Source organism: Periophthalmus magnuspinnatus, chromosome 15 (assembly GCF_009829125.3).
Source record: "Periophthalmus magnuspinnatus isolate fPerMag1 chromosome 15, fPerMag1.2.pri, whole genome shotgun sequence".
Classification (NCBI taxonomy): Eukaryota; Metazoa; Chordata; class Actinopteri; order Gobiiformes; family Gobiidae; genus Periophthalmus; species Periophthalmus magnuspinnatus.
In genome coordinates, this window is record NC_047140.1 from 10,554,579 (window position 1) to 10,580,216 (window position 25,638).

The 25,638-nt window shown below is 42.5% G+C and overlaps 1 protein-coding gene across 3 annotated transcripts in view; it reads left to right on the forward strand.

Moving 5' to 3' along the window:
- LOC117382918 (cytosolic phospholipase A2 zeta-like) overlaps nucleotides 1-25,638 on the forward strand; it is a 105,137-nt gene extending 79,499 nt beyond the window's left edge. Inside the window, exons 2-23 of one of the 3 annotated variants that reach the window (XM_055227128.1) lie at nucleotides 6,256-6,440; nucleotides 6,524-6,545; nucleotides 6,650-6,721; nucleotides 7,658-7,730; nucleotides 8,162-8,298; nucleotides 8,692-8,823; nucleotides 9,654-9,694; nucleotides 9,828-9,870; nucleotides 10,838-10,892; nucleotides 11,548-11,672; nucleotides 16,439-16,558; nucleotides 17,380-17,414; nucleotides 17,686-17,824; nucleotides 18,315-18,451; nucleotides 18,647-18,866; nucleotides 19,177-19,294; nucleotides 20,390-20,527; nucleotides 21,310-21,414; nucleotides 22,305-22,484; nucleotides 22,737-22,909; nucleotides 23,882-24,068; nucleotides 25,073-25,638. In XM_055227128.1, coding sequence (XP_055083103.1) covers nucleotides 6,418-6,440; nucleotides 6,524-6,545; nucleotides 6,650-6,721; nucleotides 7,658-7,730; nucleotides 8,162-8,298; nucleotides 8,692-8,823; nucleotides 9,654-9,694; nucleotides 9,828-9,870; nucleotides 10,838-10,892; nucleotides 11,548-11,672; nucleotides 16,439-16,558; nucleotides 17,380-17,414; nucleotides 17,686-17,824; nucleotides 18,315-18,451; nucleotides 18,647-18,866; nucleotides 19,177-19,294; nucleotides 20,390-20,527; nucleotides 21,310-21,414; nucleotides 22,305-22,484; nucleotides 22,737-22,909; nucleotides 23,882-24,068; nucleotides 25,073-25,281 — 2,484 coding nt within the window. In that variant the 5' untranslated portion in view covers nucleotides 6,256-6,417 and the 3' untranslated portion in view covers nucleotides 25,282-25,638. Of the gene's footprint in view, nucleotides 1-6,237; nucleotides 6,441-6,523; nucleotides 6,546-6,649; nucleotides 6,722-7,657; nucleotides 7,731-8,161; nucleotides 8,299-8,691; nucleotides 8,824-9,653; nucleotides 9,695-9,827; nucleotides 9,871-10,837; nucleotides 10,893-11,547; nucleotides 11,673-16,438; nucleotides 16,559-17,379; nucleotides 17,415-17,685; nucleotides 17,825-18,314; nucleotides 18,452-18,646; nucleotides 18,867-19,176; nucleotides 19,295-20,389; nucleotides 20,528-21,309; nucleotides 21,415-22,304; nucleotides 22,485-22,736; nucleotides 22,910-23,881; nucleotides 24,069-25,072 lie in introns of those variants that run through there. The other 2 variants (XM_055227127.1, XM_033980159.2) reach the window with 2 other exon arrangements.

Here is a 25,638-nt window from a genome sequence, read left to right on the forward strand (position 1 = left end):
AATGTGGGAAGTCTGAGGAGGAATGTTCAGTGGATTTAACAAAATTTATTAAAAACTTTCCAAAAACTGTGAGAAAATGTTCAAATAATAAAATAGAAATTGTGGTGCGTAGTCCTAATTAAGACCTTCTTCAGTCCTCAGATATCTACAGTTCAAATCTACTTTTAGTCCTGGTTTATTCCTTGGTCTGTCCTGGTTTAGACCTGATTAAGTCCTGATGTAGTCTTGGATTAGACCTGGTTTAGTCCTAGTTTACACCTGGTTTAGTCCTGGTTTAGTCTTGTTTTAAACCTGCTTTAGTCCTGGCTTGGGCCTGGTTTAATCCTGTTTTATTCCTGTTTTAAACCTGCTTTAGACCTGGATTGGTCCTGTTCTAGTTCTGGTTTAGATCTGCTCTAATCCTGGTTTGGTTGTGGTTTAGTCTTGTTTTAGACCTGGTTTAGTCCTGCATTAATCCTGGTTTATTCCTGGTTTGGTCCTTGTTTACAGCTGGTCCAGTCCTTCTTAGTCCTGGTTTAGACTTGGTTAAGTCCTTGTGTAGTCCTGGTTTAGTCCTGGTTTGGTCCTGTTTGGTCCTGTTTGGTCCTATTTGGTCTCTCTGTGGTGATGCTGGGGAGCAGACTGTTGCTTCTGAAGAATCTTGAGCTCTGAGAGAGACCAGGGGGAGGGGCCAAGGGGAGGGGGGTGGAGCCTTTGTCAGATGCCCTCCCATTCTCCTGTATCCTTGTGTGTCAGATGCCCTCCCATCCTCCTGTATCCCTGTAGTTTAGACTAAGATGGGGCCAGTCAAATGTCTCTAGTTAATCTGCGGATGTTGTGGTGTGTCAGATGCCCTTCCAGATGTTGTGGTGTGGTTGGAGAATGGAGCCGACAGAAATTATCAGGGAAAAACCAGGTGTGGATTTGACTTTTGGAGATTTAAGTAACGACTTTTTTGCGACTCAGTCCTGCCCCCATGTGGCGTTGTGTCCACATCACATCTTGTCAGACATGAGGAGAGAAAATTAAAAAGCAGACAGAAGATAAAGAGAACTAAAATTTCAAACTAAATTTTGATACTAAGGAATAGACTCAATACCAATCCTGATTCCACAATAATAAAAAAAGCTCTTATTGAGACAATATAGTGTGATTTTCCACATTAAATGGCTGTGCTTTCTTTTAAATTCCCTTGTGGCTTATAGGCTGTATATCTGTATATCTGTATAAACGTCTAACTCTGTAGTTTCAGTCTTTATAAACATGTTCTGAAATGTGATTCTTGTTAGTTTGTCAGTTCAGATTTAAGTATTTTGGTTAATTCTTCTGGATTTTTAAAATGTAAACATTGAACTGAATCAAAGTTAATAAAATGTAAATCACGTTTTATAACAATAGAAAAGTACGGACAAGTTTGAACTCTTTTATGATAACCAAGGTCACGAGAGGATAAGAGCCTGCAACGCTCAGAATTAGTCATGTCACAAATAATGAACCTTTCCTGAATATCTATCGAATGATCTTGAGCTGTACCAGAACAAGTATAAGACACATAGACTAGTGTACACACATGGACCACTATGAACCTACTGGACACTGAGGGATTACACAGATATAAGGCCACATGGGAATATAAAAGAAAGTGCTACCATTGAATGTGGAAAATCATAGTATATTGTCTAAAGAAAGAGTGTTTTCATTATCATTGTGGAATCAGAATCAGTATCAAGTATCAAGTCTATTTCGTAGTATCAAAATCAAGTTTGACAGTATCATGACACTAGTCAGAATTTTACCTCTAGCCTCACAAAAGAATGAAACAGAAGACACTTGTACCTTCCTTGGACAGTTTTACAATGATCCTGACCTATGCCTGCATCAAACCACATGGTAATAATATATATTTTTAAAGCTATTAATTTATGTTGAAAATTACATTCAGTAAATAGAGTGTTTTGATTATCATTGTCCATAGTATCAAAATCAGGTTTAAAATTTTGTCAGTCCTGAAAAGTTAAGGGTTGAGTTAAACTGAAATACATTACATTTAAAATGAGATTAAACTTTTACCAGAAGAATATTAAGTTATAGTTTTGTTACTTGAGTAAAAGTGAGTATGTCTAAAAAAGTAATATCTATTTCAACCAAAAAAAATTCTATTAATTCCATGTCACCATGAGCTTAAATGTACATATGAAACCAATACGACTAGATAGCCAATATTGTATTTTCAAAACTATATAAAAAGAAAAAAAACACAGGTTAATAATAATAATGATGATGACGATAATAATAATAATAATAATAATAATAATAATAATAATAATAATAATAATAATAATAATAATAATAATAATAATAATAATAATAATAATAATAATAATAATAATAATAATAATAATAATAATAATAATAGTAAAAGTAGTAGTGATTTTGGCTTAATTTAACTATAAACCATAACGTCACCTGTTTGTGTTCAGTGCCGTTTTCTGTCAGGTAGCGCCCTCTGGTGGCCACTGTCTCTTTTATCCTCACTTAAAAACAGGATAGCGTTAATGCATCTATTTAAAAAAAATCAGAATGTCCTGTCTGTCTGGTTTTGTATAATGGTGTAATCCATTGCTATTTCAGTCTCTCTGACTGTGTTTTGAGGCATTTTATGGGAATTTTTTGTTGTTTAGTTTTTATATACAAACCTAAATTTATCCCATTTCATGGCACAATTTGTCCCATTTTGACAGTATTTGAGGTGGCCATCCAAACATCAGCAGTGCCATAGAATTTCACTCTTTTTTCATCACAGGCAGTAGTTTTTCAGTGTTACCCCACTAACCCTGAAGTGAGCGGTTCAATCCCATCTCCATAATGTGCAGGTTGCCGTTCTTCCTAGTTCTGGTTTAATCCTGGTTTAGTCCTGGTTTAGTCCTGGTTTAGTCCTGGTTTAGTCCTTGTTTAGTCCTGGTTTAGTCCTGGTTTAGTCCTGGTTTAGTCCTGGTTTAGTCCTGGTTTTGTCCTGGTTTAGTCCTGGTTTTGTCCTGGTTTAGTCCTGGTTTTGTCCTGGTTTAGTCCTGGTTTTGTCCTGGTTTAGTTCTGGTTTTGTCCTAGTTTTGTCCTGGTTTTGTCCTGGTTTTGTCCTGTTTACTCCTGGTTTAGTCCTGGTTTAGCCCTGGTTCAGTTGTGGTTTAGTCGTGGTTTAGTCATTAGTTTAATCCTGGTTCATGCATGTTTAAGTGGCCCCATTGGGCATCATAATGGTCCAACCTGGAAATCATTGTTTGTTTTATTAACTGGTTTTAGATCAACAGAGGGCTTCAACTAATGATTATTTTAGCAGATGACTAGTCAAACTATTATGTTTATTGTAAATTTGCATTTTTCAAAACACAATCTGGTGACTGAAGGCTTCTAGACAAAAAATATTATTTTTCTTTGACATGGTATTTTTTTTTGATTAATCGCTCCAGTCAGTATTGCAATTTAAAATGTCCAAAAATATTACATAACAATCCACATGTGTTAAAACAAAAGCACATTATGTTTTGAATGTGTCTTTGTTGTGAAACGCACGAGCGATGCTGTGGCGTGCCTGTGTGGTGTGGGCGGGGCTTGTGCACAGGTGCGGCAGATCAAGATAATCCCAGGTTTTGCCCAGTTTCAGTTCAAGCTGGGTCACTCAGAGACCATGGACCTCATTCTCACAGTATGGAGCTGGGGCAGGTAAGAAGACTGAACCAGGTCTGAACCAGGACTGAACTACCACTGAACCAGAACCAAACCAGGACTGATCCAGGACTGAACCAGAACTGAACCAGGATTTAACCAGGACTGACCCAGAAGTGAACCAAGACTCAGTCAAGACCAGGACTGAGCCAAGACTGAAGGGACCAGATCAAGGACAAAACCAGAGCTAAACTAAGGACTAAAAGAAAAATCCATTCTGTATTTTTTCTTGAGTATTCAGACAATCTTAAAGCTTACCACGCTGTATTTGCTACTGTGTGTATTGTGTCACCATGGTAACTACACACAGGGATATTGGAGTAAGGGATGGCATCTAACACACAGATATACAGGGGGATGTAGGGCATCTGGGTGTAGTCTCCTTTACACCTGTCATAACTGTTGACACACCCCTCATTCAGGTGCAGGGCGAAGCATCGGTCTTCTCCTGGAACACAAGTCACAAATTATAAACAAGAATTGGACTAGAACTAGGACTGAACCAGACTAAACCAGGGCTAAACTTAGATCAAGATTAGGATCCACCTAGGTCCTCCTGCCCAGGATCTTGGCTCAGACCTGGTCCACAGCTCCTGATGGGGCATTTACAGTGATCAGAGCTAAAGTGTAATAGTCTCTGTGCACAGGGCACGTTAGCTAGCTCACTGTGTCTCAGAGCTAACAGTCACTTTTATTAAGATTGGATAACATAAATAAACAACCTCTTAACACTCAATTAATCAAAATAAAGACTACCCAATTATTTTTATATGTAGAATACTTCAGTTTGTGGTAATGTTTTAATATTGTTTGTGCCTGAAAATTAGCATTAGAGTTAGCATTGAGGCACAAACATATCTCAAATTTTTTTATGTTGTGTTTAACATGTTGTCGGTGACATCCACCCACAGCTCCCTGTCTACTACCTCATCTTTAAATATTTATTCATTTTAGTGCGACTCATAGAGATGCAATTGGACAGGAAATAGTGATGCTAACAATAAACTTTCCGGGTGCTTTTGTGCACAGAGCTAATTAATATTGTATTATTATAATTGTAATTAAACAATGTCCATAACAAATCCTGAAGTCGAGGTGATGTCCTGTGAATCAGTGTCTTGGACTGAAACCTGTTCTACCTGAGGACAGTGGGCGGAGCTTCACCTGTATGTGGGTGGGGTTTCCCTGTATGTGAAGGAAACTGGCTCCACGTGTTGTTTTATCATTTACGATGGGACTAATCCAAACTGTGCTACGCTCTATCAACACAACAATGAGTACTTTTGACTGAACCAGGACAGAACCAAAACAGAACCAGGGCTGAACCAGGACAGAACTAGAGCAGAACCAGGACTAAACTAGGACTAAACCAGGCTTAAACCAAGACTAAACCAGAACTAAACCAAGGTTGAACTATGACTAAACTATGGCTGAACTAGGGCTAAATCAGGGCTAAACCAGGACTAAACAAGGACTAACCCAGGAGTAAACCAGGGCCAAACTAGGACTAAACCAAGACTAAACTAGGGGTGGACCAGGGGTGGACCAGGGGTGGACCAGGGGTGGACCAGGGGTGAACCAGGGGTGAACCAGGGGTGGACCAGAACAGAACCAGAACAGAACCAGAACAGAACCAGGCCTAAACCAGGACTGAACCAGAACTTAAAAATAATTATCATTATCTATTTTTGATTCTATTTTATAATCTGCTTTGTGTTTGGTGCATGGAACTTCATAATCTGACAGCACAAACTTTATTCAACAGAAACAGCATAAACTCAATACACTACACTGTCCACTGTCCAGACCTGCTCCACTGTCTCGTAAACATGTGAGGAGAAAAACCTGATCCCTGATGAGACTGTTGAACGACTGTTATAGTTTATTTAAACAGAAGACACAGACCTTTGTGCCTGTTTCTGTTTCTTGTGGATAGGCCCAGGAATTACACAGATTTTAAAGGAGCTGTCTGTGTCCTGCCTCTATACTCACACCTGACCCTGTGTGTCCAGAGCCTTGACCTGCAGACAGACACATACAAGCGTGTCTCATTCTCAGTATATGGACAGGCCTCATGTGAAAGAATCTCCAGAATTCACTCACTGAGTTGCAGAGGCTGCACTAGCACTGAGTCATGATTGGCTGTAGGTGCTTGGGTTTAAGTAGTGACCATTCAGATCAGAGGCATTTTAGAGAGTTGGCTTTTTTCCTGCAATGTTCCGCAGCATGGCATTAAACTTGAATATTCATATGGAGAAAAGCAGGTGGTGTGAACAGGCCAAATTACAGAGGCAGGCCCACTTGCTGCCATTTTCAGCAGTAAAAGCTCTTGTAATTGAATAGATGCAAGATAGATAAGTTAAATGCCATATTCTGAGACATTCCATGAGACAAACCGGTGGTGGACCAGAAAGGTTTCACAGAGGTGCTTTAAATCTTTATCACTGTCACACGCCTCCTCCCTCCTCCCCTCTGGTTCAGCGCTCTGCCCTCAAGGAGCTCTCAAACCTGTTTTCAAATAACAGTCTGTCTCAAATCTGCAGCAAGAGAGACCAGGTTTAGACCAGGAGTAGTCCAGACCAGGACACAGACAAGATTTAGACCAGGTTTAGACCAGGAGTAGTCCAGACCAGGACACAGACAAGATTTAGACCAGGTTTAGACCAAGTCCTGATTCTTGAGACTAAACCTCAACCACATTTGCTTTCCTGCAGAGACATGGCGCTCAGTTTCCTCCCTGGGTGAGTCTCTTTACATTTGAAATATAATTTGTATTATTATTTTTTTAAATTTAAATTTATGTAAGTTTGTTTGTTTCTTCCAGGAGCCCCCGCCCGACTTTTCCTGTGAGTGTTACCATTTTTTCAATTTCTGAGTGAAATTTTGGTTGTGATTTTTGTGAAGAGGTTTTCAGTCTGACAATTTTTCACCTTCATCTGGTTAAATTTAGCTGGAAGTTAAAGCTGCACAATGGAATGTTTCTGAGGGAAGGATGACACATTCTTGCCCGGGATGTTTCACGGTATTATCATACATATCTATCTACCTGGAGACAAGCAGGCCATGGTAATAGACCAAGGTTACATGTCAGGTCTGTGGAGGGGTGAGGCCACTCATAATTAGTTAGTTTATTATTATTATTATTAGCATAGTTGTTTTTCATTGGATTTTCTAGCATCAAAAACACCTGTAGCAAGTCATGTTCCCATTCTAGACCTTGATGTCATAGTTTCAGATGGAGGGTGGGGCCTATACATTTCTATGGGAAATTCACTGTTTTTAAATGAATCTCCAAACGTCTGTTTCACAAATGTTGAAACTTCTCATTTTTGGTTTGGGATCGGCTCCACAAACTCGTCATATTAATCTTATGGCTTAAATAAATACATTTTTATGGAGCTTTCTACCGTGTTATAACGTTGTTCCCTCATCAAAAACATGTCTGAAGAGGTTTTTGATGTCATCCTTGCATGTTTGAGTAATTTAGAGTAATATCTCTCAGGCCCTATTCGAACCCTTGTTACGGTTAGCAGTAAGATCCTGCCCAAGGCTCTGCCCACAAACCTACATCCATAGGCTGTATAAAGAAGTGGACAGAGGCTAACATTTATATGTACAGTTTATACCTACGTCACCTATGCTCCCACACAACAATTCTCCATAAATATACAAAACATGATACAAAACTCTACACAACAGCTTAACAAACTTGATGTGATAGTAGCAGTAGTTTCATTAGTGGGATGCAGCTGTAAAATATAAAGTATATAAAGTAAAATATCCCCTCTTTAGCCATGAACCAGGTCAACAAATCTACTTTTTGACAGTTTAAACACAACGCATTCCACAGTAGAATTCCATGGGAGATGGAATATTTCTGATGGTTTTGGTTCTGGCTCAAATCCAAACCTCAAAAATTTGATGAGGAAATTTTCACAAATCATTTTTTATCTTGTAGGTGGAGTCTGTGTCATACTGGAACCTGAACGTCACAGTGCTCCGAGCAAAGACCCAGAACAGCCAAGACTACTGTGAGGATGGGAGGGCATCTGACACACAGGGAGGGAGGGCATCTGACACACAGGGTGGGAGGGCATCTGACACACAGGGTGGGAGGGCATCTGACACACAGGGTGGGAGGGCATCTGACACACAGGGAGGGAGGGGATCTGACACACAGGGTGGGAGGGCATCTGACACACAGGGAGGGAGAGCATCTGACACACAGGGAGGGAGAGCATCTGACACACTGGGAGGGAGGGGATCTGAGGAACAGAGAGGGCATCTAAGGCACAGGGTTGTCCTGGTTTAGACCTTGCTCAGAACCTAATTTAGTCCTTCGTCAGTCTTGGCCCAGTCCTGGTCCAGTTCTGTTTCAATCCCGGTTCAGTCTCGGTGCAGTCCTGGTGTAGTCCTGGTTTAGTCCCGGTTTCATCCTGATCTCAGTCCTGTCGTTTGTCAGGGTCTGAGTCGGACCTGTACGTGGCTCTGACGTTACCGACGGCAACAGCCACGACTCGCCGAACCACAACCATCAACAACAAGAACAACCCTGAGTGGAACGAAGGATTCAGCTTTAGAGTTCCCACCAAGACCAAGGTTGGTACAGACCGGGAATTAGTGTCCCGAGTTTGCATACGCCCTACCCCCTGACCCCTAATCTCTAACCTACCTGCAGTTCCCTGTCCACTGTCTGACTCTCACACCTTGACCCCCTGACTCCTAAACTTATTTATATTACATTGGAAATGGTCAAGCCGAATGTCCTTCTAAACTAACCGGGGACTGTTATGCACAGAGACAATTAGATTAATTTCTAACTCCCCCTGTAGAACATTTTGGAGATCTGTCTCTTTGATAGTTTAGCCCTGGTTCAGTCCCGGTTCAGTCCTGGTTCAGTCCCGGTTTAGTCCCGTTCAGTCCTGGTTCAGTCCCGGTTTAGTCCCGGTTTAGTCCCGGTTCCGTCCCGGTTAAGTGTCTCTTTCTCTGTAGAACATTCTGGAGATCCGTCTGTATGATGAGGACCTGTTGTCTGGAGATGACCTGCTGTCCACAGTCCTGCTTGACCTGGAGACTCTGGAGATGGACTCGAGGGTCCGCAGATCCTTCAGCCTGGACCCAGAGGTCAGAGGTCATTCTGTCACTGTTACCTAGCAACCAAACTGTAAACAAGGGCCAAAACTGGTTTAAATGATAAATTATAGTTATAGTCAAAATAAGACAACTTTATTTTGTTAAATGCAGGTTTAAACTGTCAAAATGCCCTTCTTTTGGATAAATTATTCCTGCTTTTTGGATGGACTTTTCAGTGTTGATGACAGAGGTGCTAGTGTTACCACGATACTAAAAATTTCAAACTTGATTTGAAAACTAAGAAGTAGACTTGATACTCAATACCGATCTTGATACCATGATGATAATAAAAACACTCTTTCTTTAGACAATATACTATGATTTTCCAGATTAAATGGTAGTACTTTCTTTTATATTCCCATGTGGCCTTATATCTGCATAATCCCTCAGTGTCCAGTAGGTTCATAGTGGTCCATGTGTGTACACTAGTCTATGTGTCTTATACTTGTTATGATACAGCTCAAGATCATTATAAAGATATTCGAGAAAGGTTCATTTCTTTCCTGTCAATGGGACTTTTTTTGTATTGATAGCTGCCAAAAATGAGGATCTAGGTCTGATGCTAGTTTTAGTATCTGATTTTCAATAGTTTTGACAGCCCTAATAGGAAGATGGATTCTGTTTTAGAACTCTGCACTACTTCCTGTATTTTTGGACTTTTCTTCTCAACCTTTTTTCACAAACTGCCACTGAACTGATGTAAAACTGACAAATATTTAACATGGGTTCTATCCACCAAACAAAGTCAGAATTATAAAAACATGAAAACCTGTCAGATGCATTTTAACTTCACCAGTGTTTCACCTGTGTTTTTGTATCAGACCAAAGACGTTCTGGAGCTGGAGTTTGAGCTGACGAGCAGGTGAGAGTCAGATTTGATCTTTTCCATCTCATTATTTTGGACAAACCTTTTGGGTTTTAGATGAATTCACTATTTGTTTTATAGCTTGCATTTTACTTTTACACTGTCTAAATATCCCTTTGTTTTTTCACAGTGAAGATGAGACTCAGGAGTACCTGTCCAACGGGATCCTGATGGTGAGTGCCTCTGTCAGCACCGGATTTAGACTCCGCCCACAGGAGGGTTAAGCCAGATGCCCTGTAGAATGATTCGGGTTGAGCCTTTCTGTGTGAAGGTCAGTCTCCCTCTGTCATGACGTACTCGAGGATCAGGCTGAGACCTGGACCAGGGTCCAATGAGGTCAGGGCTGTCTAAACTTTTTCCAGAACGAGCCACATGAAGAAACATATTTTCAGTGCAGAGCCATGGGGGCTGGTGTTTTATACAACATGTTTTTCAGATAGATGCACTTTACATAGATTTGACACAGCCCCACTGGGCTGATACTTGTCTTCTGAGCTGATACGATGCCACTGTTGAGCTTTTAAAATCCATAATGAGGTACACAAATTTATTTTATGTTAAAGTAACATATAGTTACATGTTTGTGTCACATTCATCCATAAAAATCTCTCCTATTTCTATTTTGAGTCATTATTTTGTTCAAAAAGGAACAAAGAGAATGTTCCAATGCTAAAACGTATTGATATCGAGAATCGATATCAGCCAATACCGATATCAAAGCATTTGCATCAGCTGATACCAATATATCGGCGATACTGGGGCTGAAATATCGCCCATCCCAACACACATAATGTGATGTTATTGAGGTTCTACTTGTAGAAATACTTGAATTTGCAGTTATAAAGGACTGCCTTTGACTGTATTTGATTACAATTCTGCCTGAGGGCCAACAGAAACCATATTTGCCCCCAGGTGATAGTTTGGACACCCCTGACCTAAGTTCTCCTGACTAGGACCAGGCTCACTTCTATTCTTCTCTAAAATCCAGGACACTGAGATCCAGAGCACAGCCCTGAGACAACCACTATAAAACACAAGAATGTGTCACATCTTGACTCTGCAGAAGTTAAAATTCGTTGTTGTTGTTAAAGTTGTTTAAACAACTTTTCTTCATTAAAATCTGATTTAACTTGTTTTTAGGCGGCTCCTCTGTCTGTGCTGAACATCAGTGTCCAAAAGATCCAGCACGCTCACTGTAAGACTCTCTCAATCTAAACATGTTTATGTATATAACATTTGTGGAGATATACTCTGTTCATGTTCAAACTCTGGGGGCTTCTTTTTACCTTGCACAGTGAGATGGGCTCTAGTGATATGTGTGAGTTCCCGAATGCAGGAGATCCATCTTATCTCCCAATCACAGAGCAGCATTGTGGGGTGAGGGCAGAGCCAAAAGTGAAGTGCCCAAACGAGCCAAAACAAACATGGCGGCACTGACAGATGTACTTCAATTAGGTTTATTGGCATGTACGCCATTTATATTATCAAACTGTCCACGGGTTGAAAGTGTAAATAATCACAAACTTATGACAGTGTAGGTCACAGTTTTTTTTTATGTGCATTGTCCCTGATAAATAAACAAGGAAACTAAACCTGCTTTACATGATCCTGGGTTTTTATTTCACTATTGTGTCCGTGAATCAAGATATGAACATTATAACAGACAAATCGAGTGCTTCCTTTCTCAGAGGTTGCTCCCTCTAGCGTTAGTAACTGGTTTGACTGATGGCATTACTAAGCGCTCGCTCCCTGCTAAACCACCTCCAGACCCGCTCTTCTGTTTGTTTGTTTGTTTGTTTATTTGTCTGTCTGTTTTTTATTTGTTTATTTGTTTGTTTGTTTGTGTCCAGACCTGTCCTGCTGTCGGATGCTGACCCTGTGTGGAGCCTATGAGAAGAACCAGCCTTTGGACCCTGAGAAACACGACCTACTGTTCCACATGAACCGAGAGCTGGAGACGGAGCTCGGAGTCACTGTGAGACTTTGTTTAAACTTTTGAAATATGACCACGGTCAGTGACCACCTCCAATAGAAGATAAAGGAGGGCACTTTAAATGTGGAGGGAAATGGAGGACACAGATAATCAGGGCTGTATGTGAATACAGACCCAGCGACTGGTCGACCAAAAAGGGGGTGTGGCAAAAGCTCTCAAAACTATTCTGTCTATCATAGACTGCATATAAATGGACATAGCTAACCTGCTAACCACCGTGTTCCAAAAAAGGAAGTGAGCATGGATGCACCTCAGCTCCATTGACTCCACCTCCTATTCACTTTACATTGGAAAATTGTCACCTCGTCAGACTCGTCATTTTGGTCATAAAATGTTTATATTAATCCACTTTGCATACTTCTGGGATTTTTATTTTGCTATTTTGTCCGTTAATCAAGATATGCACATTAATAACAGACAAATCAGATGTCTGATTTCCCCGAGGTTGCTCCCACTATGGTTAGCAACAGGTTTGACTGACAGCGTTACTAAATGCTCGCTCCCTGCTAAACCAGCGGTGCGGGTGTGAAGGGGCGTTACCTTAAACAGCCTGGCTGAGATGCTAGGAATGCACAGATATGATACTGATATTGGATATTAGGCTTCCAAGATATCGATTTAGATGATATCTTATTTTGGTTTATAAATTGGTGTAATTAGACAATTTACTGCACCAAACCTCTCATAATATTAAACTTGTATTTTTACAAAGCTGTTCTGCAGTTATGTTAAATTATAAATAACAGTTATAAAACGCATTTAGTTTTTTTTATTTTTTATTTTATTTTATTTTACCTTACACTGTTTGTGTTTAAAGGAAACAAAAGACATGTTTAGTCTCTGGCTTTAAGTCTCTGCCCATCCTCGATATCAACCGATCCCAGGGCAAAGTATGGACAGTCCCTATTTATGCAGAAAAAAGTGGAAACAGTGAATTTATATAAAAACAGATAACACTTGAATCATGACTTTAATCTGACTTGTTACAGAGAAATACAAAAATATACAAAATCTTCAGCTCTTTCTCTTGTCCAGCATTCCGGGTGATTTTGGTGAAATTGCCTTTGTTCTGACCTCTCCAAATTAAAATAATCACCATTATTGAACCGTCAGTAGTAACTGCACTAGTTTGGGGTCTTTGTAAAGGTAACACCCTATAGTTTTACCCACAGGTGTCAGAATCACTGTAAGTTTGTCTGCTGAGCATTTATACACTTTGGAACACACATTAAAAAAAACATTTCTCATCCTCGCCAAAAAAAAATTGTGAAAATGAAGGTGTAGAAAGCTGCAGTGGGGAGCTGGGGACAAAAATACACCATACCTCAACTGACAAGACTGTTGACCACTTACATTTCAAATTTGAGGTCAATACCTATAAAAATGAGAGTTTTACAATCATTTTATCATGAGTAAGTCCAGGCCTCTCCACACCTATCCGAATGAAGACATTTGGAGAACGTTTGGAAAAAGTGCAATAACTTTTGAATGTTTCAACCCACAGACAGTGAGGCTCTACTGAAAACTCACACTGAGAGGAATCTGTATCTGCACACCCAGCTGCTCTAATACTGTACATTTATATATCATATCAAAACACAATATAAAATGTATATTTGTATATAAAATACAGTCAAAACAAGTGCTATGGGTCAAAATAAATATATATTTACAAACCACACACTGCAAACAATCAACAAACACACACACTTCAAAATGTAAACAAACACACACTGGAAACTGAGAACACACTGTACATGATTGATTACAGTGAGACAGTCATTCTGCAACAGTGGCTCAGTGTGTCCTTACTTCTGTCATTGTGTCCTTAGGCAAGACACTTCACCCAAGTGGTGTGTGTGTGACGATTGGTGGTGGTCGGGGGGCGCAGATTGGCATTAGCTAATGCTAATGATTACACATGATACACATTTGACCCACAATTAAGTGAATAGCAGAATAAACCACACTTACCGATCAGGAACAGCATCCAGTCCATCAAAACATAAGGTCCTCTGCTCCTCAGTCCACCGTGAGATCTTCACTCGGTTCCACGAACCGCTCCGGGTCCGAGATGCCTCTAGTTTAACTTGTACAAACATCCACAGTGTCCTCGGTCGCGCACTTCCTTTGTTTTGTCCGTTTCGTCATGTTTAAAACGCAAAACTGCTGCGTAAAATTACGCAACTCGCGCGCGTAATTTTACGCGCGGATCTTTATATCCAGCCTCGGCTTGTTACGCACGCAGCAAACTCCGTCTGTTTGCAGTAAACCACTGCATGTCACGCATCAGCGTGTTCCGCAGTTCATGGGCTTTAAGAGGAAAACATCACCAAACGTGTGTAATGTAACAGCTTGATTCTACAAGGGGGAGAGTGGGGCGTACTCTTCCAGTCATCTGTAGCTCTCATTCACTGTCCGCGGCTCCAGTAACCCACAGCCCCCACCTTATTGGCCAACTTTGGTGTCAATCACAAGCTAACAAGTTTGTTTTGCGCTGAGGAACAAAGTTGGCGCTGTCAGAAGTTTATTATGCCTGAAACTGACAAAAGAAATGCAGAGAAGTGACGGAACAGATTTCACTTTCCTGCAGCAGATTGGACATGGAGGCTCTAACTTCCTTTGTGGACATAATTTCTTGACTGGATTATATTCTCTGGACCTTTACGGAACGAATGAGACCAACTTTGTGTGAATATGTTGATGTTTGACAGAACCAGAGCCCTCAATGGTAAGTGAAGTCCAAATCCACATTTCTGACTTCTCTGTAAAAACGGCTTTCCTGTCAGCACTGTGGTGATTAGAGGTGTAAATGGTTTACAGATTCAGAAAGATGAATGTCGTAGCTTTCATTTGATGTGTAGAATGTTTGTGTGGGTGACGCAGAAATACACGTACATTGCTGTAAAGTTGTAACGTAAAGGCGACGGCCCGCGGGCGGGCCGTCGGAACGCTAAGTGGTTAAAAAAAAAATTAAAAAAAAATCTGAAGGTGGTATGGGGCCGAGTTAGATTACAGGCCTGAATATTGTTGAATAGGCCTGTTCTAAAATCTGTGGGACGAGGGACAAATTTGTGCCAACCCTGTAGTTTAGACCTCTACAAACATGTTCTGAAATGTCGCTGTGTGCGTTAGATGCCCTCCCTGTGTGTCAGTGTTTTGTGTGTGTGTGTGTGTGTGTGTGTGTGTGTGTGTGTGGGGGTGTGTGTGTGTGTGTGTGTGTATGCGCGTATCAGCCTGGGGCCAGATGTATACACTGTCATGTTTTATAATTAACAAGTCAGATAAACAAGTCAGGCTCAGACAAGACTCAGGAATCCAGGTGTTATACAGCAACAGGTAAACAAAAAATGAGAGGGAGGGAGGGAGAAAGATGGGGAGAGAGTGGGGAAGAGGGAGAGGAGAAAGAGAGATAGGGAGGGGAAGGGGGGTGAGAGAAAGAGAAGAGAGAGGGAGGGGGAAGGGAAGTGGGAAAGAGGGAGGGGGTAAAAAAAAAGACAGGGAGAGAGATGAAAATGCAGAGAGAGAAAGACCAACATGTACAGTTAGACAAGAGAACATGAATGGAAACAGGAGGGGAAGGAGGAGGGAGAGAGAAGGAGGGGTTGGAGACTTAAAGAGGAGAGAGAGAGTTTGATATCCTAAGGCTAATGGGATGATCAGGGATAGACAGAGCAATGGTTGGATGACTTGTTTGAATGCAACACTCAGAGATGTGATCTTGATGTGAACTGCTAGTTTCTTTATAAAGGCACAAACTTCTATCACACATCAGGGAGGATGTAGAGAACACCATAGAACTTTATAGAACTTATATACCTCTGTATACCTCTCTACGACTCTATGGGAGATTCCCTGTTTTTAAATGAATCTCTAAACTTCTGCTTGACAAATATTGAACCTTCTCATTATTAGTTTGGGGTCGGCTCCACGAACTTGTCATATTAATCTACAGTCTTTGATGACACTCACATCTTTGAGCTTGAATAATGGCTCCACTTTATGAAGATGTGAAAAAATCATGTGACATTTGTTTATTTAAACTGACAGAGAAGACACTGAACTTTGAGCTTTGAGTGTTTGTTTCATATGGCAAGACCCAGTAATCACAGAGATATTAATCATAAACCAGAACTAAACCAGAAGTGAACCAGGACTAAACTAGGACTAAATCAGGTCTAAACCAGGTCTGAACCAGTACTAAACTAGGTCTAAATCAGGTTTGAACCAGGTCTAAAGCAGATCTAAACCAGGTCTGTTTCATGTGGATAGGCCCAATTTATATTAACCATAAACCAGGTCAACACATCTGAGTCTGACGGTTACAGCAAACCCCACCTGAGGATTCTGCCTCATCTCCAGCTCAGGTTAAACCACAGGGAGTCTACACTGTGATTATCCCCTCAGGCTGTAGGCTAAATACCTTTTCAACAACATAATTCTCTGTCCCTGTGTTCTGTGTAAAAGCTGCTAACCCTGTAGTTTAACCTCTACAAACATGTTATAAAATACATGGCATTCTTGGATTAGTTTAAAGGTCCCACATAACACAAAATGGACTCCTGTGAGCTTTGTCATGTTATAGGTTTTCCTCTTCAAAAACAAACCTGGAGTTGTTTTGTTTCATTCACACACATAGTAACCCTTTATTATTAGTCTGTCTACATCTCCAAAGCTCAAAATGCTCTGTTAATGAGTCTGTTTCATAATTTTTAGTCCTATAGATTATGTAATGTGTGTTGTTTCAGGAGATGAAGGTGAGCGTAGAGCCTGAAGTGGAGCAGATGCAGGAAGTGCTTATGTCGTCTGTTCCTCTGAAGCCCATCTCCTCTCGGCACTTGTCAAATGTCTCGCTCACTGTGGACAAGGTATTAATACTACTACTAGTACTACTACAACTGCTACTATGATGACTACACAGCACTGTCTTACTCTGGAAGAGGTATCAATGCTACTACTATTACTACAGCTACTACTACAGTGCTACTACTACTGCAATTACTACTACTACTATTACTATGATGATTACACAGCACTGTCTCATGCTGGAAGATGTATTAGTACTACTACTGTTACTACAACTGCTACTACTACTACTACAATTACTACCACTACTATGACTACTTAGGACTTTCTCACTCTGGAGGAGGTAGTAATACTACTACTACTATCACTACAACTACCACTGCAACTACTAAGACTACACAGCACTGTCTCACTCTGGAGGAGGTATTAATACTACTATTAATACTAACTACTGCTGTTACTACTACTTCTATCTCTGCTCCTACATTGTTGGAGTATTGTTTTTCAGACTGTAAACTGTGATGCCATACTCCAGAGGTCAGGGGTCACACACAGGTCTATAGAATACATTTGTACTTTACCATGAAATATCCAAAAGGTAAATTGACAGATGTTGAACCTGGTCATTTCTATTAGAGACTAGACCCAAGAACTGTATAACACAAACCTGCATTTTAACTATTTGAGCTTTTCCATCTGTGTTAAATATGATTGACCAATAGATTGTGTGATGTGATCTGAAACAGCAGTTAGTACTGTAACTAAATACTTGTTGACTGCATAGTGAGTCTAGGCTTAAAGTTTAGAGACAAAGTTCAGAATTTATTTTCTATAAGTAATTCTATAAGTTATAATTCTGTAAGTAAATATGCCTCTGTTTCAGGACACTGTGGATCTGCACCTGGAGTTAAAGGAAAGGTACAGAACTTTAACTCAGCTTGAGCATGTAGAACAGACTAAAGGAGGACATGACACACCTCCCTCTCCGTCTCTCCTCCTCATCCTCCCTTCTACTCATTCCCCTCTCTCCTCTTTCTCATCTCTCTTTGCCTCTCCTCCCCTCTCCTCTCTGTCTCCTGTCCTCTCCTCTCTCACACTGCGCCTCCTGTGACCCTCTCTATCCACTTCTCCTGCCCCACTCTCTCCATCTCATGTCTTCTCTGTCCTCTCTCTTGTCTGATTGTCTAAGGGGTAAGGAGGATCTGGGTGTGCGTCTGTCTCAGGACATCCCCTCTCAAGAGAAGGTGTTCCTGCAGAAGAGGAGGAGGATCGTGGCTCAGGCTCTTCAGGCTCTGCTCGGGCTGGAGTCTCCGCCCTCAGAGGACCAGGTGAGGGGAAGGGGGGGTAGAGAGTTTTAAAGTTCCACATTGATGACATCACACTGGGACACATTGATGACATCACACTGGGAGAAACACTTCACACTTTTTTTTCTAACACTTTAAACATTGTCTACACAAAATAAAGGTGTTTTTCATCTCTGTGACAGTAGAGGGGTTTTGCCCCAGTGTCCCCAGGAGATCTATTAAAGTAACTGGATAGAGCTGCTGCTTAGAGCTGTCTCGAGTTGGATTAGTGGCCACTCATTGGTACTACAACAAAAACATCTTTCCAAGACCCACAGCATCCTTTAGATCCTTAGGATCTCATCCTCTTACCTGGAGCTCAGAGGAGCTGTGACCACCTCAGAGACTTCAGCCTGATGGACATCACCACACTGCCCACACAGATCTGTCCCATAGACCTCCATCCATTCTCACCACAGCTCACATGTGTAGAGCAGCCCCATCTGACCTCTGACCTGTCCTTCTCCTCCAGGTGCCGACCATTGCCGTGGTGGTGTCGGGGGGCGGGGCCAGAGCCTGCACTGGGCTTCTGGGCTCTCTGAAAGGTCTGAAGGAGATGGGAGTTCTGGACGCGGTCACTTACATCACCACACTGTCTGGGTCCACATGGTCAGAGACAATTCACAAGATGCAATGTGTCCACTGTGCTCCTCTGGCTCTGACCCTGTCTGCTCCTCTGGCTTCTGTGCTCCTCTGCTGCTTTGGCTCTGCTCCTCTGGCTCTGCTCCTCTGGCTCTGCTCCTCTGGCTCTGCTCCTCTGGCTCCTCCGGCTCTGCTCCTGTCTGAATGCCCATTTGTTTTTAGGGCAATGTCGGCTTTGTGCCAGCACGAGAACTGGTCCCAAAACCTGGAGAGCATCATATCAGAGACCAGGAAGCAGATGACCAAGACAACCTGGAGTGCCTTTACTTTGGAGAAGATGCAGTACTACTACACTGAGATGGAGAAGAAGGAGAAACAGGGCCACTTAGTGTCCTACATTGACATGGCAGGACTCATCGCAGAGCACTTTGTGTTCGGACAGGTCTCACTCTCCCAGACACCTCCTCCAAAATATCACCACTGCATCTTCTGCTCCTGTGACCATCTGACCTTCTCCTCTAACCTTCTCCTCTGATCTCCAGTCCCTGGAATACCTTACCGGGGGGGTCGAGGAGTGTAATTCCCCTGTAGTTGGAACACACCCTCCGGTTCCCCTTCTTAAATAGAGGGACCACCACCCCGGTCTGACAGTCCAGAGGTACTGTCCTCTTCTGCTCTTCTGTTCCTTTGCTCTTTTCTCCTCTGCTTCTGACACTCTCCTCTGCTCCTCTGACTCTTTTCTGTTCTTTCAGAAAAACACCAGTACTCTGTCTGATCAGAAGAAGACGGTGACGAATGGTCAGAACCCTCTCCCCATTTACACTGCAGTCAATGTGAAGGAGGCGATTAACGGGAACCTGCCTGAGGCCGGTATGGATTTAATATGGGTTTAATCTGGATTAAATCTGAGTTAAAGACAATAGCTGCATATGCTAAAGAATAGCACAGGCTACTCCCTGAAGTTTGGAAGGGAAGAATCTTTTAATCCAACCACTACCTTTCCATGTTTATTAAAGTTAATGACTTTATTTTGAGGCTGGGGGGGTGACACCATGGTAGTGTAATAAGATTTGGAAGAACCAAAGATGGTGTTGTGCCTTTTTCATGGGCCTGAATACAGGCCTAGCACTGGTGTAACGACAGAATTGTGCACCATGTGATCAGGTCTGACCAGTCAGAGATCAGTCAAGAGATGACTTTTTTTTTTAAGTTCATGTTGTGAAAAAACAGATGAATCCTACGAAATCTGCCCTTTGTGAAAGCTGGATTCCCTGTCAGAACATGGTAGTTTAAACTCACATAAATACTGGCTGGCTTGGCTGCGACATCATCACTGTGACATTTGGAGGAGGTTCTAATTGATTAACCAGGGAAAGGCGAGAAAACAGTCCTCCAATCTGTGGCAAGGGCTCACACAGCCAGGGTTTCATCAGAGAGGACTCTGCCACACATCAAAACTTGACACTCTGATAATACAATGGGAGGATCACCTTTAAGTTATAAACTAGTCTTAAGTGCTGTAGTGGACTAAAGACACGTGCTGCCAATCGATAGGTCGACTAAAACGGGGGCGTGGCAAAAGCTCTCAAAACTATTCCGTATCTGACCCAAACTACACTCACTCAAGACTGCTCCTGCAGGGGGAGTTCATGCAAAAACTACTATTTATGCAGCAAAAAGTACTAGGAAGCAATGGATTTATATAAACAATGATCAAACTTCTGAATCATGACTTTTTACAGATAAATACCAAAAAATACCAAATCTTCATCTCACTCACTCCTCCTTTCTGCTGACAGGGTGGGTGATTTTTATCGTGGTCTAAAGTCAGTTAACTAGTGCATTAGCTATGTCTGTTTACTGTATATATACAGTCTATTGATTCTCCTCAGAGTAGTGGGTCTTAAGTTCAGATGTTCCTCCTCTTCAGAGATGGTCTTAAGGTCAGATGTTTCTCCTCCGCAGAGTGGGTGGAGTTCACGCCATTCGAGGTGGGTCTGCAGAAATATGGAGCCTTTATCAGAGCAGAAAACTTCGACTCAGAGTTTTTCCTTGGACATTTGATCAAGAAGCTTCCGGAGCTCAGACTTCCATTTCTCATCGGTAAAAAATCACTAGACATTTTGTTGTAACTGATTTTTACTTTATGAGAAGTAACATGAATTTTAACCTGTCAACACAAATCTTTGAAGCAATGTTAAAGTGTTCTAATTGCAAACACCTGCTGCAGGGGCGGAGTGTGGATACCTGTTAGACCCATCACACTGTTCCTTATACCTCCAGACCCCGCTATTCCTCCTCCCTCACTCTCGCCTTTAGTCTTCCAGACCTTGGCCCTTCCTCCCCCCTCATTCTCCTTTAGTCCTCCAGACCCAGTCCCTTCCCCCCCACACCCTCTGCTTTAGTCCTAGAGGCACTTGCCCAGTTTTGCAGCTCTATTTGAAGTATCATTGTAGGTGGAGTTTAGGTGTTTAGTCCCACACTTACACTCCACCTACTTCCTCCAGCCGATGTGTCATAGTGCCACACTCAGGCCTGATAACTGCATTACAGTGGTTTGAGGCATTTTGAATGATTCATGTGAATGGGCACATTTACCTTTATGTGTGGCCTTTGACTGGTTTGGGGTAGGGCACGCCAATTTATTTTTGACAAGGTAGCAGGGGAACCGTGACCTCTGATTGGCTCCATTGTTCCTGCCTTGACATTGGCTGTAAATTGTTAAAGTTAGGCAATATGATTGGGTTAGCCAAGAAGTCACGAGCGAGCCAATCAGAAACCTTGCTTCCACTGCTACCCTGTTAAAAAAACAATTTGTGGAGGGCACAGAGCACCTCCCTTTGCACACAGCGGCCATGTTGGATGTAACTGAGCTTGTGGTGCAGGCATCTGGAGCAGCGCCTTCTCTGTCAACTTCACCTCTCTGTGGAAAGCAGTGACCGGTAGCGACCCCCAGTGGACCCCAAAGGACACCGAGGTGGAGGACATTGGTAACACTCACACACACACACTCACATTACTCACACACACATCAACAGACCAGTTCTTCCCTGAGCAGCCAGTCCCTTCTACATCTTGTTTGAGCCATAGACTGTATGTATACATGGACATAACTAACTTGCTAGCCACCGTGTTCTAAACAGGAAGTGAGCATGGGAGTCCACTCCAATTCACTTTCTATGGAAAAACTGTCACCCCTCTCTCTGTAACTGCTGCTGTCAGAGTCATAATTTTGTTCTTAAAATGTTGGTTTTAAACCTCACTACATGCTCCTGGTGTTTTTATTTCACAATTTAGTCCCTAAATCAAGATAGGAACATTAATAACAGAGCAATCAGGTGCCTTCTTTGGCAACATGTTTGATTGACAGTGTTGCTAAAGGAAGGGGTGTTGGCTCTTTGGTTGTCATGATACTTGCGGTCGGGATTCCAAATATGGAATTCTACTCAAAATTTGTCCCTGTTACTGCTCTAGCCTCGATGAGCTTGACTGAATCCGAATGCTGTGGGTGACATCACACTCACCCACAGTGCCGGGCCCCCTGCCAAACCAGTGTTGTGATCGCTTGACAACGCTGTCAGTCAAGCCTGTTAACACCAGCGGGAGTGATCTTGGGGAAAGAAGGCGCCTGATTTGTTTGTTATTAATGTGAAATAAAACCACAGGATCATGTAGAGCAGTTGGTTAAAACCAAGATAAGACCAAAATGACAAGCCTGACAGCAGCAGCTGATGGAGCCAGAGCACACCTGTGTTCACTTCTGGTTTGGAACGTGGTGGTTAGCGGGCTAGCTATGTCCGGTCTATATACAGTCTATGATCAAACTGTGTGGTTCTGGCTGGACAGGTAACAGAACATACCTGTGTCTCTTGTGTCTCAGAGACAGACAATGTGCACTCCACTCTGGACACCGTCCTCCTCAGCCCTGAGCAAAGCTTCACTGCTGCATTCGCCAGATTCTTTAAAAACCGACCAATCATCAACCAGACTTTCAACTTCACCAGAGGACTGTCCCTGCACCAGAAATACAGCGACAACAGCAACTTCCTTTCATGGAAAGGTACTGTGTACATGTGTATAGGTGAAGTGTCCACTCACACGTGTACAGGTGAAGCGTCCACACACACGTGTACAGGTGAAGCGTCCACACACACATCCACGTGTACAGGTGAAGAGTACCTGTCCACACACATAATCTGGCTCTTGCCTTCATCTGAGAGTATGACATCATCATTCTCTAGAATCTGAAAATCACCATTTTTTCAGTTCAGTGCCTGGATGATAACTGAGGCCCCAAAGGTTCTTGTTGCAGACTCTCACCCGGATGCTTTCCCAAACCAGCTGACCCCGTCTGACCCCACCCTTCATCTCATTGACTCGGGACACTCCATAAACATCGGCTGTCCTCCTGTGCTTCGTCCCGAGAGACACGCCGACGTTATTATAATTCTCAGCTACTCCTGGGATCCTCAGAACATCTTTAAAGTGAGTCGTGTTTTTCTGTTTTTCTGCCCTTTAGTCTAGTCTTTAAGGAGGGGGTATTTTATTTCTATTGGGTATTAAAGAGAAGGTATTTTACTTCTGTGGAGTATTAACTAACTCATAACATATTTAGATCATCATATTACCTTTTATTGTTTTGAAAATGCTATATTCACCCAAAACAACATATTAACATGTTTTATAAGTTTCACTTTCATTTTTGACGCTCTCCACTCCCCTCCATTTGCTATTGCAATCACAATCAGAAACTGCTGCACATCACATCAGGTTTGTCAAGTTGCTGTGTATAGCTTTGTGACATGTTTTTGTTTATGGAGAATTGTCATGTGGGAGCATGTGTGACGTAGGCTTGAGGGCGGAGCCTTGTACAGAATCTTACAGCTAATCTTAAGGAGGGTCTGAATGGAGCCCAGGAGAGATCACTAAAATACTCAAACATGCACAGATGACATCTAAAACCTGTTCAGGCATGTTTTTGGTGAGGAAGAGACACTATACCTTTAAAACAGGTATTCCAAAGAGTTGAGCAAAACTGCAGATCCATGTTGTATAAATGAGGCACACAGTAGAACTGAGGAGGGGTCCACACACCACAGTTTGAGAAACACTAGTCTAAGCCTTAAAACAGAAGTGAATTACAACTAAGTAGAAGAGTAAGCAACAAGTCTGATAAATCCAGCGTGATCATGTGTTCCTTTAGCCACGCCCATCTGACCTCAACAGCCCAGGCAGTATGGCTTTGTAAAATACAGGAAAAGTTTATGGTTTAGCCAGCCAGAAAAAAGTTTGACCCAGAGACACTGAAGGATGGGTCAAATACAGGTGTAACCCAGAGACAGTGAGGGGATGGGTCAAATGCGGGTGTAACCCAGACACAGAAGGATGGATCAAATGTAGAGGACAGGTTTTGTTGACTATGAAAGTGAATAAGTCTCTTACCCTGTGTGTGTCCAGGTGATGGAGAAGACATGTGAGTTCTGTGAGGAGCACAAAGTGCCCTTTCCCTCTCCAGACTTCACAGAGCTCAGACAGCAGCCACAGAGAGAGGTGTATGTGTATGAGGACCCAGAGACGCCCGCCGCCCCCATCGTCCTGCACCTGCCCCTGGTCAACATCTCCTTCAGGGATCAAAAGGCCCCAGGTGAGAGAAGGAGTGGGGGGTTGTTATGTCCTTACATTGCTTGGTATAGATGTGGTGGGGGTGGGAGGGGCTGATGGAGCAGACTGGCAGCCTTGTTTCTGTCAGACTGCCCCAGGTCCTACCACCACCTGTGGAGAGAATGTTAAAGAGGAAATAAACACTAAATACATTGTGTATATGGTGTTTTAATGGCATTATCTAATGTTACTAGCATAGACTATATATATAAATGGACATGGCTAATGTGCTGGCAGCCATGTTCCAAACAAGATGTGAGCATGGGCACAAAGTGGTTCCATCAAGCTCTGGTTGCAGTTAACTTCTATTGAAAAAGTGTGGCCCCTCTCTCTGTAACTGCTACTGTCAGGCTTGTCATTTTGGTCTGAAATTGTATGTACGTATTGCCCCGCCCTACATGATCCTGGGGTTTTTATTTCACAATTTTTCCCTCAATCAAAATATGAACATTAATAACCAATCTGTTGTTCACTTTCCCAGAGGTCAGCCCTGCTAGCAACAGGTTGACAGCCTCGTTGCTAAACGCCCACCCCCTGCAAAATATGGAGTGCAGGCCTGAACGGGCATTGCACAGCCTTGCTTCCGATTGGCTGTTGGGTTTCGCTTTTGGATTTCCAAATACGGTCTCTGTTTGCAGATTAGCCGCTATACTTGTTAATCTCAATGAGCTTCATTTGAAGCTGAACGCTGTGGACAACATCACACTCCTTCAGTCACTTCTTTATATAGTCTATGGTTCCTAGTCATTTTTTGGTGACCTTAGTACAAACTTGATAAATTTGCAGCTTTGTGACAAAACTGCCCTGATTACAGCCTGGTGTTTCAGACTCCGTCCCTCCTGCCCCCCTCACTCTCTCCTTTAGTCCTCCAGACCTACTTTAGCAGCTCTATTTGAAATGTGGTTGTGGGCAGTGTTTGGGCCTTCAGTGTGAATTCAGTGTATTATTCTTATTAGTTGCTGTAGTAACAGCTGTTTTGTGTCCTAGGTGTGAAGCGTGAGACGGAGGAGGAGCTTGCGGCAGGTCGTGTGGACGTGAGCTCCTCGGCATCTCCGTACACCACAAAAAACATGACATACTCTGAGGACGATTACGACTCTCTGATCGAACTCACACGCTACAACGCCCTCCACAGCAGAGATGCCATTTTGTCTGCCATCTCCAAAGCTCTGACCCGTCTGACCTCTGACCCCTGAACACCTCTGCCCTCTCGAAAGCCCTGAGTCGTCTGACCTCTGACCCACCTCTGCCCTCTCCAAAGGTCTGAGCCGTCTGACCTTTAACCCACCTCTGACTCCTGGCCCCTCTGCTCTCTCCAAAGATTTGACCCCCGATCCCACTGCCCTCTTTAAAGCTCTGACCTGTGATCCCTGGCCTTTGTATTTTCTATGTACAGAGGATTTCGGTCTGATCACACTTCCTCCTCTGCATCTCAGGCCAAACTCAAAGCCGTCCAGTCAGGTTTATACAGTGAGGCAAATAAGTATTTGAACACCCTGTGATTTTGCAAGTTCTCCCACTTAGAAATCATGGAGGGGTCTGAAATGTTCATC